This window comes from Rattus norvegicus, chromosome 8 (genome assembly GCF_036323735.1).
Source record: "Rattus norvegicus strain BN/NHsdMcwi chromosome 8, GRCr8, whole genome shotgun sequence".
Taxonomy (NCBI): Eukaryota; Metazoa; Chordata; class Mammalia; order Rodentia; family Muridae; genus Rattus; species Rattus norvegicus.
Window position 1 is genome coordinate 66212676 of NC_086026.1, and position 14693 is coordinate 66227368.

General features: G+C 50.9%; 1 protein-coding gene across 2 annotated transcripts; it reads right to left on the reverse strand.

Annotated features, from left to right (window-relative positions):
- Positions 1 to 457: 457 nt before the first annotated feature.
- Positions 458 to 12251, reverse strand: Snx33 (sorting nexin 33). 2 transcript variants are annotated; one of them, XM_006243123.5, is made up of 3 exons: positions 10335 to 12251; positions 8456 to 10139; positions 530 to 2027 (listed from the first exon to the last, which is right to left on the reverse strand). In XM_006243123.5, the coding sequence occupies exons 2-3, from the start codon at positions 9924 to 9926 to the stop codon at positions 1774 to 1776; spliced, it is 1725 nt and encodes a 574-aa protein (XP_006243185.1). In that variant the 5' UTR covers positions 9927 to 10139; positions 10335 to 12251; the 3' UTR covers positions 530 to 1773. The 2 variants fall into 2 exon arrangements, with proteins under 2 accessions (NP_001120960.1, XP_006243185.1); NM_001127488.1 differs by having other exon boundaries at positions 458 to 2027; positions 8456 to 10834.
- Between the last annotated feature and the right edge of the window lie 2442 nt (positions 12252 to 14693).

The following is a 14693-nucleotide window of genomic DNA, read 5'->3' on the forward strand; positions in this document are numbered from 1 at the left end:
CAGATCAATGAGAACTCAAAATATTAGGCAGAAAGCACTGAAAACACCCAATGTTGACCACTGGCCTCCATGAGCACCTCTCCCAAATGCATACACAGACACAGACACAGACACAGACACAGACACAGACACAGACACAGACACAGACACAGACACACACAGACACACAGACACACACAGACACACACAGACACACACACAGACACACACACAGACACACACACAGACACACACACACACACACACACACACACACACACACACACACACACACACGCTGTGGCACAGGCAAATGACGAGGAGGCCCTGGTTGGAAGAAGCCATGTAATCAGCTATAGGTGTGGGGTCCTCTACTGCCTCTGGCCAGCATAGCCCTGTTCCTGTGTTTCTAAGTTACAAATTAAGTTTTAGACCTACTATGATCACTGAATCTAATCCAGTGGGGCAGTTTGGGTTCTGTCAAACACACCCCACCCCCACAACTCTCCCTGCTTCCAGGATTCAAAAAGAAGAGGCTGTGATTCTGTTACACTAGTTAACTGTAAAAGTTTATGAAGAAAAGAATCCAGCAGCAGGACCTAGGAGCAGAACATGGCTTCCCAGGGAGGCCAGGGGCAGGGTCATTTCCCAACAACACGCTGCTGGGCCGCACCCAGGACTGAGGGTTACAGAGCAGTAATTTCTGTAGAATGTAAACATAGGTGGGTGACTACGCAAACTGACCAGTGATTCTGGCCACACATGGGGGTCGGGAGTTCCCAGTTTCTTTCTGTCAGATTTCCCACTGTGCAATGGGAGTAACTTGAGAAGACCAAGCCACAGAAACAATGGTGCCTGGGAACTCGACCTGGACCTGCTAGGAGAATGGGGAGTCACTGCTGGTAACTTGAGAGTTCCCTCCAGAAAGGTACCACCGGGGGCCCAGTGCTCCCTAGATTGAGCACCTTGAACATACAGAAGGGAAAGTTGTTGCATGGTCCCCTAATCAAGGAAAAGTAGGGCAGGGTCCCTCAACCAAAGCATTGAGGAATCCAAGGCCTATAGGAGGGAGCTGGCCTGCAGTCCCTCCTGCAAAGGCATGGGTAGGGCAGGGAAAGCCAGGGACCACAGAGCAAGCATGTCCCTCCCCTCTGTCACACAGATCACAACCCACAGAAAGGACACTAAACTTGCTTTGGGAAAGGTAAGGGGAGGGAACCACATCGCTCTTCTGCCCAAAATGTCGTCCTTTCCATTTACTGTCCTTTGTAGGTCCTTGGAATTCTTCAAGATGATTGCTGGAATGTCACCTACTCCATGAAGTGTCCCCCTGACCAGCAGAGTTCTGTGGTCCTTTGAGGAGAGTTCCCATGAATCTTCAGGTGTCACCTACCAGTTTGCATTGTCTAATAACCATCTTGAAAAGTGGCTCTTCGGGGACAGGCAAGTTCCAGCCCCTTGGTCACCAATGTCTCAGCCAAGGCCACGGCAGTCTATAGAGTCCAGGGAATGAACAGAGTGTGGTGGCCGGGTGAGAGTGCACTATAGGCTCCAGAGAAGGTTGCTCTTTAGGGACTGACCAGCGGCCCAGGCTTTGGCTCAAAGGGCTACTGCCATTCATCCATCTCTAAAGTCAGGGGAAATTACGCCAAGGATACCAGGACTTCTCCAAAGTCCCTTCTCCTAGAAAGAACAGGCTGCCTACCTCACCCGCCCTGTGCACCTGAGCCGCTGCTAATGACAGGAGTGGGGTGGACCGGTGGGAAGAGGCCCTGCATAGCTGGTCAGAGTCTGTCAGAGGTGATCATACATGCGGAGCGTCTTCTCCAGCTGCTGGCCCACCCGCTGGTAGAAAAGGATCTGCTGGCGCAGGTAGCTTTGCATCATATGCTTGAAGTCGAGCTCACGGCGCTGGTGGAAATGGTTCATCTCGGCCTGCAGGGCAAAGCCTACCACACGGCAGCGCCTGCGAATACCGTCTGCCTCTTCCTGAGCCATGCGGCCCTCATCACTCATGCGCTGGCTCTCCTTCACCTTGGCAAAGGCACCTGGCAGGACAGAGCACAGGACAAGCAGGTTAGGGCTTGGATCTCCCCTGTTCATTCTCTGTATATCCCTCTAGCCCTGCAGGGTGAATGACAGCCATATTGGCTCCATTATAAGGACTTCCCCCATGAAGCCGCTTGGCTGTCTCTGTCAGAACATCACAAGTCTCACTGTCTATCTTAGCCTTGGTCTCGCTCTTCCAAAAAAGCCTTCCCTGTGCCCTCTGACCTCTGAGGCCTCCCGACATCTTCCGTCTCAGTTCTCACACTGTGGCTGGCTGTCCCTGAGTTGTGAGCTGGGTGAGATCAAGGACTGTCGTGTTCCTCTGTGTTCCCAGTTCTTACAAGGAACTGGCCCAGGCAGATGTGGACACGTTGGCTGAAATGACTCATCTCGTCCCTGAGTTGCTATGACAGTGACATCTCCCTGACTTGAGAGTCTGTCTATCTTACAGTAAAGGAAGATATTTCCTAAGCTGGATGCTGTGCCTGGCTCTTCAGTGCCTGCACATGACAGTCCACACCCGGCCCCAGCCTAAGAGGCCTCTGGGAGTTGGCTCTTGCACATGTCATTTCCACAATGACACCATGCCCATCCAACCCGTCCCAGTTCTTTCCTATCTTACCCATGCCTGCTGGAGCCTTATCCATCATTCAAAGCCTAGATCAGGTTCTACTACACCACATTCTCCTCGGTGCCCCAGGCAGAATGCTGTCCAACACACCTGTCTCCAGCCTGTTGTCATACTGCCAGTCCTAAAACAACACTTCAAAAGGCCACCTGGTATGTCTCCCTTACACACAATGGCTGCCAGCTCCTCACCACTGCCCCCACAGAACCAGAGACTGTAGAGATAAACAGGTAACGGATGCGAACAGAAAAGGGTAAACCTGGACAGGGGGCTTAATCCAGGAGAACTGGAATGAATCTACAAAGAGTTAATGAATTCGGTTTTGAATAAAAGGCACCCGAATAACATTGCCTTTAAGCCAGTTGCTAAGAAGACATGGCAGTGTGTCTGTGCCTGGCACTCATTCTTCAAAGGACAAAGGGAAGCCCCCCGTGCAAGGGAGCCCCCATCCTTTTCCTTATGTTGGTTGTTTTAAGATTCACTTCATTTTTAGTTTTTGTATGTTGCACAGGAGGAATGTGTACACAGGAGTGCCAGGCAGGCCAGAGACACTGGATCCCTCCAGATACCCTGAAGTCACAGGCAGCTGTGGGCTGCATAAGATGGGTGCTGGGAACTGAACTTGGGTACTCTGTGAGAGCAGCACACGTTCGAGCCACGGAGCCGTTTCTCCAGCCCTTCTTTAGTATTACTAAAACTTACTGTTGAAATCTATCGTTTTGTGAGGATGAGTGTTTGCCCTTGGAGGCCAGAACAGAGCCTAAGATCCTCTGGAACTGGAGTTAGAGGCAGTTGTGAGCTGCCATGTGGGTGCTAGGAGTTGTGTCCAGGTCCTCTGGGAGAGCAGCCAGTGCTCTGAACTGTTGAGTCATCTCTCCAGCCTTTCTTTTGTTTTGATTTGGTTTTTGTTTAGTTTTTTGAGACAGGATCTCATGTAGACCAAGCTGATATCAAACACATGTGCTGTATACTTTGTTTATGTGACACTGAAGGTTGAACCCGGGGTCCTGTGCACATTCTGCAAGTATTCCACCGAATAAGATACATCCCTTCTACTCTGTTCTATGCAGTGCTCTCCTAATTCTCACTCAAGTTGCCAGAAATGTTCAAATGCACTTACGAGGCATTTCCTATCTGCCAGGGCTCAGCATGCTGGAAATAACTTCAGATGCCTTTATCCGAGACAACATCTCTACCAGTCAGCAAGCCCAGGGCTAAATGGTTACTTGGCATTTCTTACCTCATGCCCCAAATCTGTAGCCCCTAGCTTTCATGTCACTCAGGCCTCTGACGCCTTCCCTCAGTTACCACTTGCCTCCTGCTCCAAACTGAGAGTCCAACCCTGGGCACAGGAGGGAACAGGAAGAAACTGCAGAGCTGGAGAGACCCTCGAGGCAGCTGTCCAGTCCCATCACGGTGACTATTTTAGGAAGAAACTAAGATCCAGAGGGACTTGCTCCCAACTCCCTTCCCATGAGTGGAGAGTGCCTGATCCTGTACATCTGGGGGATGGACAGCATACCTACAAAAACCCTATGCAAGGGGGCTGGGGATTTAGCTCAGTGGTAGAGTGCTTACCTAGGAAGCGCAAGGCCCTGGGTTCGGTCCCCAGCTCCGAAAAAAAGAACCAAAAAAAAAAAAACCAAAAAACAAAAAAAAACCAACCCTATGCAAGGCCTTTAGACAGTGGTTACAAGGATCCAAGATGGTCATAGTGGATAGGAGGGACCATAAGAAATAAAAGATCAGGACAAAGAAAGTGAGTTTAAGCTTCAGCAGAGTCTACGTGAAGCAGAGACCCAGAAGAAGCCTGAATTCCACTGGCCTGATGGTGAAGCAGTGCTGGTAGAACAAGACTCAAAATAAGATGTTCTTAGGACTGGAGAGATAACTCACTGGTTAAGAGGCTGACTGTTCTTCAGAGGACCTGGGTTTCATTCCTAGCACCCACATGGCAGCTCACAACTGTGTATATGGTACAAAGACATATTTATGTAGGCAAAACACTCATACACATAAAATAAGTTAATTATTTTAAAGAAAGATTTTCATGCCCATGGCCTTAAGGACAATTAAAGCCATCTGTTGATAAGATAGTGACTCACGTGATAAGAAGGTGCCTACTGAAATCACTAGGTATCCAGAGACAGGCAGGGCTGGGGATAAAGGCTTCAGGAGGAGCAAAGAGAGGCAGAGGCCCCCACCCCGCTCTCTTTATATGTGGTGGTTTGAATGGGAATGGTACCCATAGGCTCATAGGCTTCATCTTGAGTTGGTGGAACTGTTTGGGAAGGATTAGGAGATATGGCCTCACTGCAGGAAGTGTGACATGTGGTGGGCTTTGAAGTTTCAAAAGTCCATTCATTCTCTCTCTCTCTCTCTCTCTCTCTCTCTCTCTCTCTCTCTCTCGATGTAAGCTCTCAGCTACCGCTCCAGCAGCATCCCTGCCTGCTGCCATGCTCCTCACCATGATGAGCATGAACTCTAACCCTTTGAAACCATGAGCCCCAATAAATACTTTCTATTCTAAGGTGTCTTGGTCAGCAGTAGAAAAGTAACTAAGACCATCATTTCATGAAGTCATCACCTGGTGACTTTTTTTTTTTTCCGGAGCTGGGGACCGAACCCAGGGCCTTGCGCTTGCTAGGCAAGTGCTCTACCACTGAGCTAAATCCCCAACCCTACCTGGTGACTTAATTCTGGGTCAAGACCATTGAAAGCTAAGGAGTCCCACTTGAGCAGGCTGGTGTTACATGTGTCCAGAACACTTCTACGTTCCACTTGGGACTCAATGTGAGGTTCCCCCAGGGTTGCTTCATGGCTTGGCACACTAGATCCCAGAGTTGAGGAGTGAGGGTTTGGAGACTCTCAGCTGCAGAGTCCCAGGGTCCCAGGTATTTTTCCTACCCTCCCCCACTTAAAACTACCTACTCTAAATTTGGGGGCAGGAGGTCTGAGTCCTAGTACCAGTTCTAACACCTCCAAGAAAAAAACTACTACTCTGGCTGGGCTGTCCTCAGAGAGTATTAGATGTGATGTGATGCTGCTGTAAAGTGCTCATAACAACAAAGTGCCTTGAGAGTTTCTACATCTGTAAAATGGGACAACAGCAGCACCAGCTCTATAGGAACTGAGGTTTAACTGAATGTGCACAAAGTGCCAATCCTTGTACCTGCGTCGGCTGGGACTCAGAATGCTTTATGCTTTGATATGCAAAATGCCTCCATGTATGTGTGTATGTATGCACGTGTTCATATGTGTAAATGCATGTTCACGTGAGTATAGGAATGCATGTATTGTTACACATAATTAAAAACAAAGCTAAAAGAGGAGGAGGAAGAAGAGAGCAGCAGCTGCTGCTTAGGTGAAGCAAGGATTACATAGGGGAAAACATATCTGTCCCCTAGTCAAGAGCTCGCTCCTACAGGCACTATCCCCCTTCAGATAATCATGCGCCCCATGGTCCCTTGAGGATACTCTGCAGTCCCAGGCCTTTCTCAGGCACACAAAGCACAGAAACTGAGGCGGGGCTGGAGTATTCAGCCCAACCCTCCTTCCTTCCTCCTTTCACCCCTGTGTCATCGGCCCCAGTGGTCCAATTCTTAGGCGGTTCCCTCTTCCATCTGTTGGATGCAGTGGACCCCAACATTCCTGCCCTGTGTTTCTTCTCTGCTCTCAAGTCCCCTCAATGGTGTTCATCTGTGAAACCGAAGGGACCATACCAGTGACTTAGTAACAGGGGCGTAGGATTGATCCCTGACCTTGCTGGCTCTCAGGAGAGGACTCTGAGTCCTGGTTCGCTCTGGCCAGTCACTACACCCACTTTTGTGACAGGATTGTGACAAGAAAAGCCATTACGAAGCTTTTCTTTCCCACAAATGCCCACACGGGCAGAACAGGCCGGTGAGCTGAGCTCAGCTCCAGTCAGAGTCCACGTCACATCAGGGGGGAAAACTCTCCAAAGTCACCTCATTCCGGAGGTCCCTTCAAGCCTGGTTTCCTGACTCCCTAGCCTGGGCCTCCCCTAACTGTGAAGGTAGGCAGCATCTGCTTCAGGGTCTCCCTAGCTCCTGACTCTAAGAAACATCTCAAGTAGAACAGAGACATGGTCTCTCCTACCTTTCTACCTATCTGAGGTAAAAAGGACAATACGGCTTTACTCCCTTCTGCTTCAGTTGGAGCCTGGGAGCAGAGTGTGAGGAGGTGTGGTTGCCCTCTTGCCCCAACTCTGCCCTAAGTGAGAGTTTCTAGCCACTGAGTTTGGGGCAGCTGTTTCATCACTGTGCCCAGCCTCTTGCTGCCCACACAATAACATGCCATCCAAGGAGCTGGTTGAACCAGCTCTCCCAGGCCCAAAACGGTGTGTGGCTCTACTTCCGCACAGGGAGGCACCAGCCCTGCCAGGCTGGGCCCCTCTACCAGTTATCTCCTGTGCCTCGAGTGCAAACACAGATCTATGGGACCAGTCTGAGGCACAAGGCAGACCTTCTCCAGAAGCCTCTACCTCAAAGGCCTAAGAAATTAAGGTCTAGGAGGGCAAAGGCTCTTCCCCACCAGGGACACAAGGCAAACTGGACTGCAAAGCTGGGCTAGAACTCAGGCTTTGAAACCCTGAGGCTGAAAGGAGGAGAAAGGTAGGTGGAGATGTGAGCATTGAGCAAACAAAAGAGGCGAAGGAGGAGGTGAAGGGTTAAAGTTACCTAGAAGCTAGAGAAGCCCTGACAGCCACCTTCCTAATTAGGACAGGGGCCTATGTGTGGGGGTAACTTATTTGGTATTCCTGCCCAGAGCAAAACTCTCTGACCTCAGAGCCTAGGGTCCTGGGAGCCAGCCCCACGCCCTGCATATATTTTTCCTGAGTTACTAGCCCCAGGGAGGACCACACCTCTGTCTTGACATCTGCCTTTCTTAAGTCCCAGGACTCAGCTCCTGGCTTAATCCTTATGCAAGAGAAGCCCAACTTGGGAAGCAGGAGATACATTGGCCCATGGGAACACAGCCCTAGACCCCTGGTTGTGCCCACCCCCCAGCCGAGTGCCCCATGTGACCCAGGATGAGTCACTTCACTGGTAGTTCCTTAACAGTTCCAGCAGCAACAGGCAGGGGCTCATCCTGTTCCTCCCCCCGTACCGGGGACCATGAGAACTGAAAACGTGACCAGCCTGGGAGGCTGCCAATATGAATGTGTCCTTGGGGAGCTGGAGGGAGGAAGGGATAGTGCTGGCTAAGCCACAGACTTGTGTGCAACCACTCTCCCGTGGACAGACTTCATCTGCCAAAAAGAGGGCAGATAGTGGCTAACAGATAATGCAGTGATAGTGACTAGCAGACAGGCCAGAGAGGGAGTCTGTGCTTAGAGGCTGTGAAGAGAGAGCCTCTGAGAGGGGAAAGATAACCTGCAGTGTGCTCTTACCTGTGTCTTGATCCTCTTTGAACCCATGGGTTCATCTAAGACAAGACCTGGGACCTGGTTATCTCTGTGTTCCCAGAACTCAGAGTAATACCTTGGGGTTCCATACATGATGGGATAAATGAGACACAGGAGAAAAAAAAAGAAAGAAAGAAAGAAACCAAAACAAATCGATGACCGCAATGGACAAGAGGCATTCACAGAGCTCAGTAAGAACAAAGACCAAAGCGTCCCCACTCTCCCTCTGCCTACAACAGCACTCTCCAGAGAACCGTGTCAACACACTTGTTGAGCCAGCGAAGGAGACGCAGACAGGAGAGTGTGATGAGCTGTTCATAGTCCAGGCTCTCCCATGTTCCCAGAGACCAGTAGACTCATGAAGGGCTTACCTTTCTGCAGGTGGATAATGTCAGGGAAGTTGGAGAGTAGGCCCTGGTAGAGAGACAGTGTGTCGAGCATTTGGAAGAGGTCATGCTTGGGCTGTCCAGCAAACATTTCTCCAACGGTTTCATAGGTCCGGCCAGTGTGAGAAATGGCATTGTTGAGAGCCTCAGACCTAAAGGGAGGGTCCATCTGGAAGGCATGGCTAATGGCCTGGAAGGCACTTCCGAGCTTCTGGAATTCCTTGCGGAAGCCTCCTACATGTTTCCGCACCAATTCTGCTGCTACAGTGCTAAGCTGTAGGACGCTGTCATCCATCTTCTTACTGAAAGCCTTGAATGCGTCCACCCGATCCTCTACATCCTGCAGATCCTGGTGTTCTGTGGGGATCTGGAAGGTGAGCAGGAAACTGGCACCCACCATCTCATCCTTCTCTGCTCGGCGTTTCCCCATCTTCCACTGTTTGTCATCCAGGCAGCTGAGGAAGTGCTGGAAGCCCTCATACTGGGAGAGCACAGGGTGGCTGGTCATGTGGTCCATCCAGAGGATGAGCCTTCGCTTACGTTTCTCAATGAAGTCCTCCTCAAAGCGGCCTGTGGCCTGCTTCTCAGGCAGGTGGGGCACTGAAATTACTGTGAACTTGTGCAGAAGGCGGTTGTATAGCCAGTCAAAGTGTTTGTAACGGCGGTAAACAGGTGAGCCAGCGTGGGTGGGCGTAAGCTTGTAGGAGATGTAACTTTTAATGCCTTTGAACTTGGTCTGCTTGGTGGGGTCCTCTATGGAGCAGGCAAATGGGTGGGGATTGGCCTTCCACTGAGGCCCACGTGGGCCCATCTCAATGGAGTAGGTCTCAGCAATCTTGGCCATCATGGGCACATCACCAAGGATGAAGGCCTCCACTCCAGAGCGTACAAAGCATGAGAAACGATTGAGGTTCCGTCCTACAACACTGCCCCGCTTGGCAGACGCTAGACTGTCCTGCCTTTCCAGGGGTGCCTTGGGTCTGAAAGCCATATGCTGGTTGGGGTAGGCACCCGGGTAGGAGAGGTTAAGTGGAGGGTGTCCATTGGTACCTAGGCCACCAGCCAGTGGCTCTTCTACCACTGTGCATCCATCATCCCAGTCATCCCAGTCATCGTCATCATCATCCTCAAAGCTTCCTTGGTTTGAGAGGAAGCCACTGCCCCCACTACTCCTGGCTGGACTGGCCGTACTAGGGCTGCTATACAAACTCACCTGGGTGCCCAGGGAGCCTGCAGGGCTGTTGGAATAGTCCCCATGGTTGGTGCTGATGCCAGGACGAACAATCTCAACGTAAGAAGCAGGGAAGAGCCCTGTCTCCCCACGGCTGTTCTGTCCCTGCAGCCAGCCGTCCAGTGAGGTCTCGCTGAAGATAACCAAGTCTTCGTCCTGCTGGATGCTGATTTCCTCCTTGTTCTCGCTGTGGAAATCATAGAGGGCTCGGCCTTTCAGTGCCATGGCTAAGTTATCTGTTAGGTCAAGACTGGAAGGAAAATGCCTTGCCCAGACCCAGGTTGTCCAGCAGGGAGTCCAAAAGAAAAGTGCTTGCAGCTCAAAGTCTAGTACGCCCTACTGAGCCCCTTGGACAGGGTCTCAGCTGCACAGATGCTGTCTAACTGCCTCTTGGTCAAAGAAGTGTCCATGGTCCAGAAACAGCCTTGGGGTATCTGCCTGTATGCAGGGAGGGGTTGGTCATGGCCGCAGTCTTTCTCCTCTCCCTTTGCAGCCCATGAAAAGGAGCGAGTCTCTCCCTCCCCACACACCAAGCAGAAAAGTCAAATGACTTGGAGAAACCAGCTCTGCTAGAACAAGAACGGGACAGACACTTTCTACTAGAACAATGTTGTACAAAGGAAGAGAATTAACCTCAGACCACGGTCCCAGAAACGCAGGCAAGGTTCTGCCTCTCCTGGCTCTCCGCTCCTACTGGCTGCTCCGGCTTTGGGAGGCTCTCACATTCCTCTGAAGATCTGCTCCTTCCTCCTTCCTCTCTCCTCCCCGGCCACCGAGTCTTCAAGAATCCAGAAAATCCAAGAGGGGCAAGGAGAATAACAGCAGAGTCCTGAACCAATTCCAAGGGTGGATGTGTCCGGCCTCCAAACGAGCCAGGCCAGGAAAACAAGGGCCAAAGCTTGCACAACCAGCCGATAACTACTCGACCTAGGGGGTGCGACCCGGTCTCACCCGCTCTGGTGCCCTCTTCCCGCCCTGCAAATGGCCAGCCCCCACCCCCAGATAACAAGGGGGCGCGACAAGCGGCGCAGAGGACTTCTGGCCTCTTTCTCTCAGTGCCTCTTTTGTTTGCCTAATTCCTCGGCAGTTTCAGAGTACGAAGCTGACCCGGATCGGAGACCCAGAACCCCTGTCCAGAAGTAAAGCTAGTAGAAACCTCCACCATCACCATCACCATCCCTGCCCCTGATGTGCCCCCAGACACTCAACAGCAGTCGGTAGATAGAGCTCTGTCGAATAGATGGCGTGGCCGGGTGTTTGTCGGACCGTCTGTAGGTTCGTTCTCCGCGATGCCCTCAGGATACGACCCGAGAGGGACTAGCTGAGTAGCTGAGACCCAGCCTCTTGCCTCCTTACCCCTCACTCGCAGCCCTTCAGCGCTGCCAGCAGGAAGCCAGGTCCAAAACAAACAACCTCCTTTAAAAAACAAAACAAAACAAAAAAACAACAACAAAAAGAAAAAGAAATAGAAAAAAGAAAAAGAGAGAGAAAAGGGGGAAAAGGGAGTCCAGGAGGTGGCGTTCGGAGGAAGGAGGTTAAAACTGTAGGGGAGGTGAGGGGTGGAGAGAGAGGGTGGAAGGGAGGTATGAGGGAGGGAAAGCAGGCTACGGAATTCAACAAACTCTACCGCACTTCCGTGCGTCCTGGCCGGGCTGGGACCGCGCAGCTCCTCCCTCCCGCGGCCAGGGTGCCACCGCCGGCCTTCCGCTCACTTTCCTTCTGGCGGGCGCCCTCTCTCTCTCGGGTTCAGTCCGGGTGGCCAGGATCCAGGAAATGGACCCGGGAGTCGGGGAGCTGCGAGCTTTCAGCAGCCGAGTTGCGGGCGCCCAGAGTAGCTTCTCACTGGGGTTGGAGCGCCGCGCGGGGGAGCTCGCCAGCCGCCGCCGAGCTTCGCCTCCTTGACTTGGTCATCCATCTGCCTTTTCCGTGACGCAAGTGCAGGAAAACTCCGAAAGTTTGCGGAGCGCAGAGTGGCGAGGAGGGAGCTAGGAGAACCGCCCCAACTGCAGGGGAACAGAGCTGCGGACTCCCTTCTCCCAGCCTCCTTTCCAGCCTCGGGTACTCTTATCTGTCTAGGGACTAACACAGCTCCGGGATTGTTCTCAGAGGGTGGAGGCAGTAAGCTCCCAGCCTGGTGTCCTGCACGTGATAACAAATGCTGTGAGCCTGATTGGGGAGAGGAGCCCTCCTGCCTTAGGCAGCTCCTAGGGGGTGGGGGGTGGGGGTGGGGGGGCTGAGGGGGGAGTGCGTAAGACCACAAACTTCTGCACTGACAAGTTACAAGCTTAGGCACAGGCGGATTCTGGTTGCTTTGTCCTTTCGCGGGAGCCCGATCTTCCATTCAGGCCAGCAGCAAATAGCTAGGAGAGAGGAGTGGTCTGGTAGATAGCCTCTAGGCTTCCAGGATTTGACCCTCCAGATTATGCAAAAACTAGATGAGCGCTATTTAAGACAGGAATTGCCCTGAACTCTGGAGCGAATCTCAACAGTTGGATTGCTGCTGTGCCCCTCTGGTTTGTAATTCACACAGTCTGTCTCATCATTAAGTTATATATCCCAACCAACAAGTTAACCGCAACTATGCTTATCTTCTGGAAGGTCATAAGTATCCTCACAGGTAGGCAAGGTGTTCCTGTCTAGTGTAGCCAAATGCCATGGGAAGACACTTGTCCCAGCCTGAGTGTAATACATATCAAGGACATTCCCAGCGTTGGGCCTACACCTTCAGTACCAGCACTAACAAAGACACGTGGTTCTCTGAGTTTGAGGCCAGCCTGGTCTAGAGTGAGTTCCAGGTCAGCCAGGGCTACAGAGAAACACTGTCTCTCTGTTTCTATCTCTCTCTGTGTGTCTCTGATCCTGTATGTTTGTCTCTTTCAGTCTCTCTCTCTCTCTCTCTCTCTCTCTCTCTCTCTCTCTCTCTCACACACACACACACACACACACACACACACACACACACACACACAGATCTCTTCCTCTTGGAGCCCTAGAGCCTTTATTGTCCACTAACTGGTATAAAGCAGTGCTGCTGAAGGTTGGGACCTTTGGCTGTTTTGAGAGTCACGATTCCTGGACCACTGGCTCCAAAACTCATTTTCCTTGTTAAAATTTGACTCCCTGTGAAGGATAATAGCTGGTTGTGATGGCATACATGGGAGGCTGAGTGAGTGCCAGGCCAGCCTGTGCCACTTCTAGCAAGATCTTACCAAAAGTTAAAAAACAAACCCGGGAACTGAAACAGAGCTGTCATGAGTTGGAGGCTGGTCTCCAGTGTGAGACCCTTTCTCAAATAAAGAAACCAAATGAGCTGGGTGTGGTAGTGGACACATTCAGTCCCAGAACTCGGGAGACGGAGACAGGAGGATCTCTGTGAGTTCTAGGCCAGCCAATGATACATAGCAAGACTCTGTTTCAAATTAAAAATTGAAAAATCGGGGTTGGGTATTTAGCTCAGTGGTAGAGCACTTGCCTAGCAAGCACAAGGCCCTGGGTTCGGTCCCCAGCTCCAGAAAAAAAAGAAAAAAAATTGAAAAATCCTGGGCATGCCAACTGTCCTAGCACTTGAAAGGCCACGGATCTCACAAACTTCACAAATCTGAGGCCACCCTTGGTCCTATGTAAGTTGGAGGGTCACAAAACTAGGTATTATGGTACATCCCTGTGATGCATGAGCAAGTCTTAGCCCAGCGTTGTCTATGGAGTAGATTTAGGGTAGCCAAAGCTACAAGGGAGACCCCGCCTTAAAAAAACAAAAATCACAAACACTAGAATCTGGGTTATTTTACTCAGGGAAAAACAGCTGTGAAGCAAAACTGAATGTTTGCTTCAATATATCGAGTTGTATTTGCTCTTTGGGATGCCCATTGACCACCGGGTTAGCCCATGAGGCTGATGCATCTCCCCCTCCCCCCCTTCCCAAGAAACCTTGTTCCTTACTATATAAACAGCCTTGACCCTGAAGACTGGGTTGATTGTTCCTCCCAGCTGCTGCCTTTTGATTTGACAAGGTCTTGCTATGTAGCCCTAGCTGACATAGAGCTGGCTATGGACCGTGCTGGTCTCAAACTTGTAAACATCTTCTCACCTCTGCATTTTCCTACCAGTGTGAGTCTCTTCTTGTTCCCATAATCTGTTGTTCAGGGACCTTTCTCCTAGCAGAGGCTAACAATAGCAACTATTTCCAGAGTGCTCGCTGAGTACTTGGCCCAGCTGCAGACACTCCCTCCCTCTAAGAGCTTACTTAATACAACTGATAGGCTTTCAAAAGCATGGACACACCCTACTATCTTGATTGCCTTTTGTTTGTGTATGGTGGGGGAGGGGGTTGAATCTAGGACTGGACGTGTTGGCCAAGCACTGTATCGCTGAACTCAGCACTCTTGTTATCTTTTGAGTTAGGGACTCACCACACTGTTGCCCAGATTAGCCTTGAACTGATTCTGTCATTCAGGCACACCTTTCTGTAGCCCTTCTGGCTTCAGGCTTATTTCTTGTATTTACTTTGCTTCCAACACACATTTAAGTGACAGCCATCTTAGATTTATGTACATGCTCTAGGAATGTTCTTCTAATTCTTAGGGGTGATCCTCATTTCCAAGTTCTTAGGAAAAACAAATATTTCAGCCTACAGAGATTTACAGAACTTCCTTCTACTCACTAAATTCCAGGGGTCCTTGTACTGGCTGGGTTTTTATGTCAACTGGACACAAGCTGGAGTTATCGCAGAGAAAGGAGCCTCAGTTGATGAAATGCCTCCATGAGACCCAACTGTAAGGCATTTTCTCAACTAGTGATCAAGGGAGGAGGTCCCAGCCCATTGTGGGTGGTGCTATCCCTGAGTTAGTAGTCTTGGGTTCTATAAGAGAGCAAGCTGAGCAAGCCAGGGGAAGCAAGCCAGTAAGTAACATCCCCCCATGGTCTCTGCATCAGCTCCTGAGTTCCAGCTTCAACTTCTTTTAGTGATGTACAGCAATGTGAATGTGTAAGCTG

Excerpts from the sequence above, each read along its gene's own strand:
- Snx33 (NM_001127488.1), bottom strand. The coding sequence starts at position 9,926 with ATGGCACTGAAAGGCCGAGCCCTCTATGATTTCCACAGCGAGAACAAG. Across the intron at positions 2,028-8,455 it reads CATTATCCACCTGCAGAAAG|GTGCCTTTGCCAAGGTGAAG; the intron begins GTAAGCCCTTCA and ends CTGTCCTGCCAG.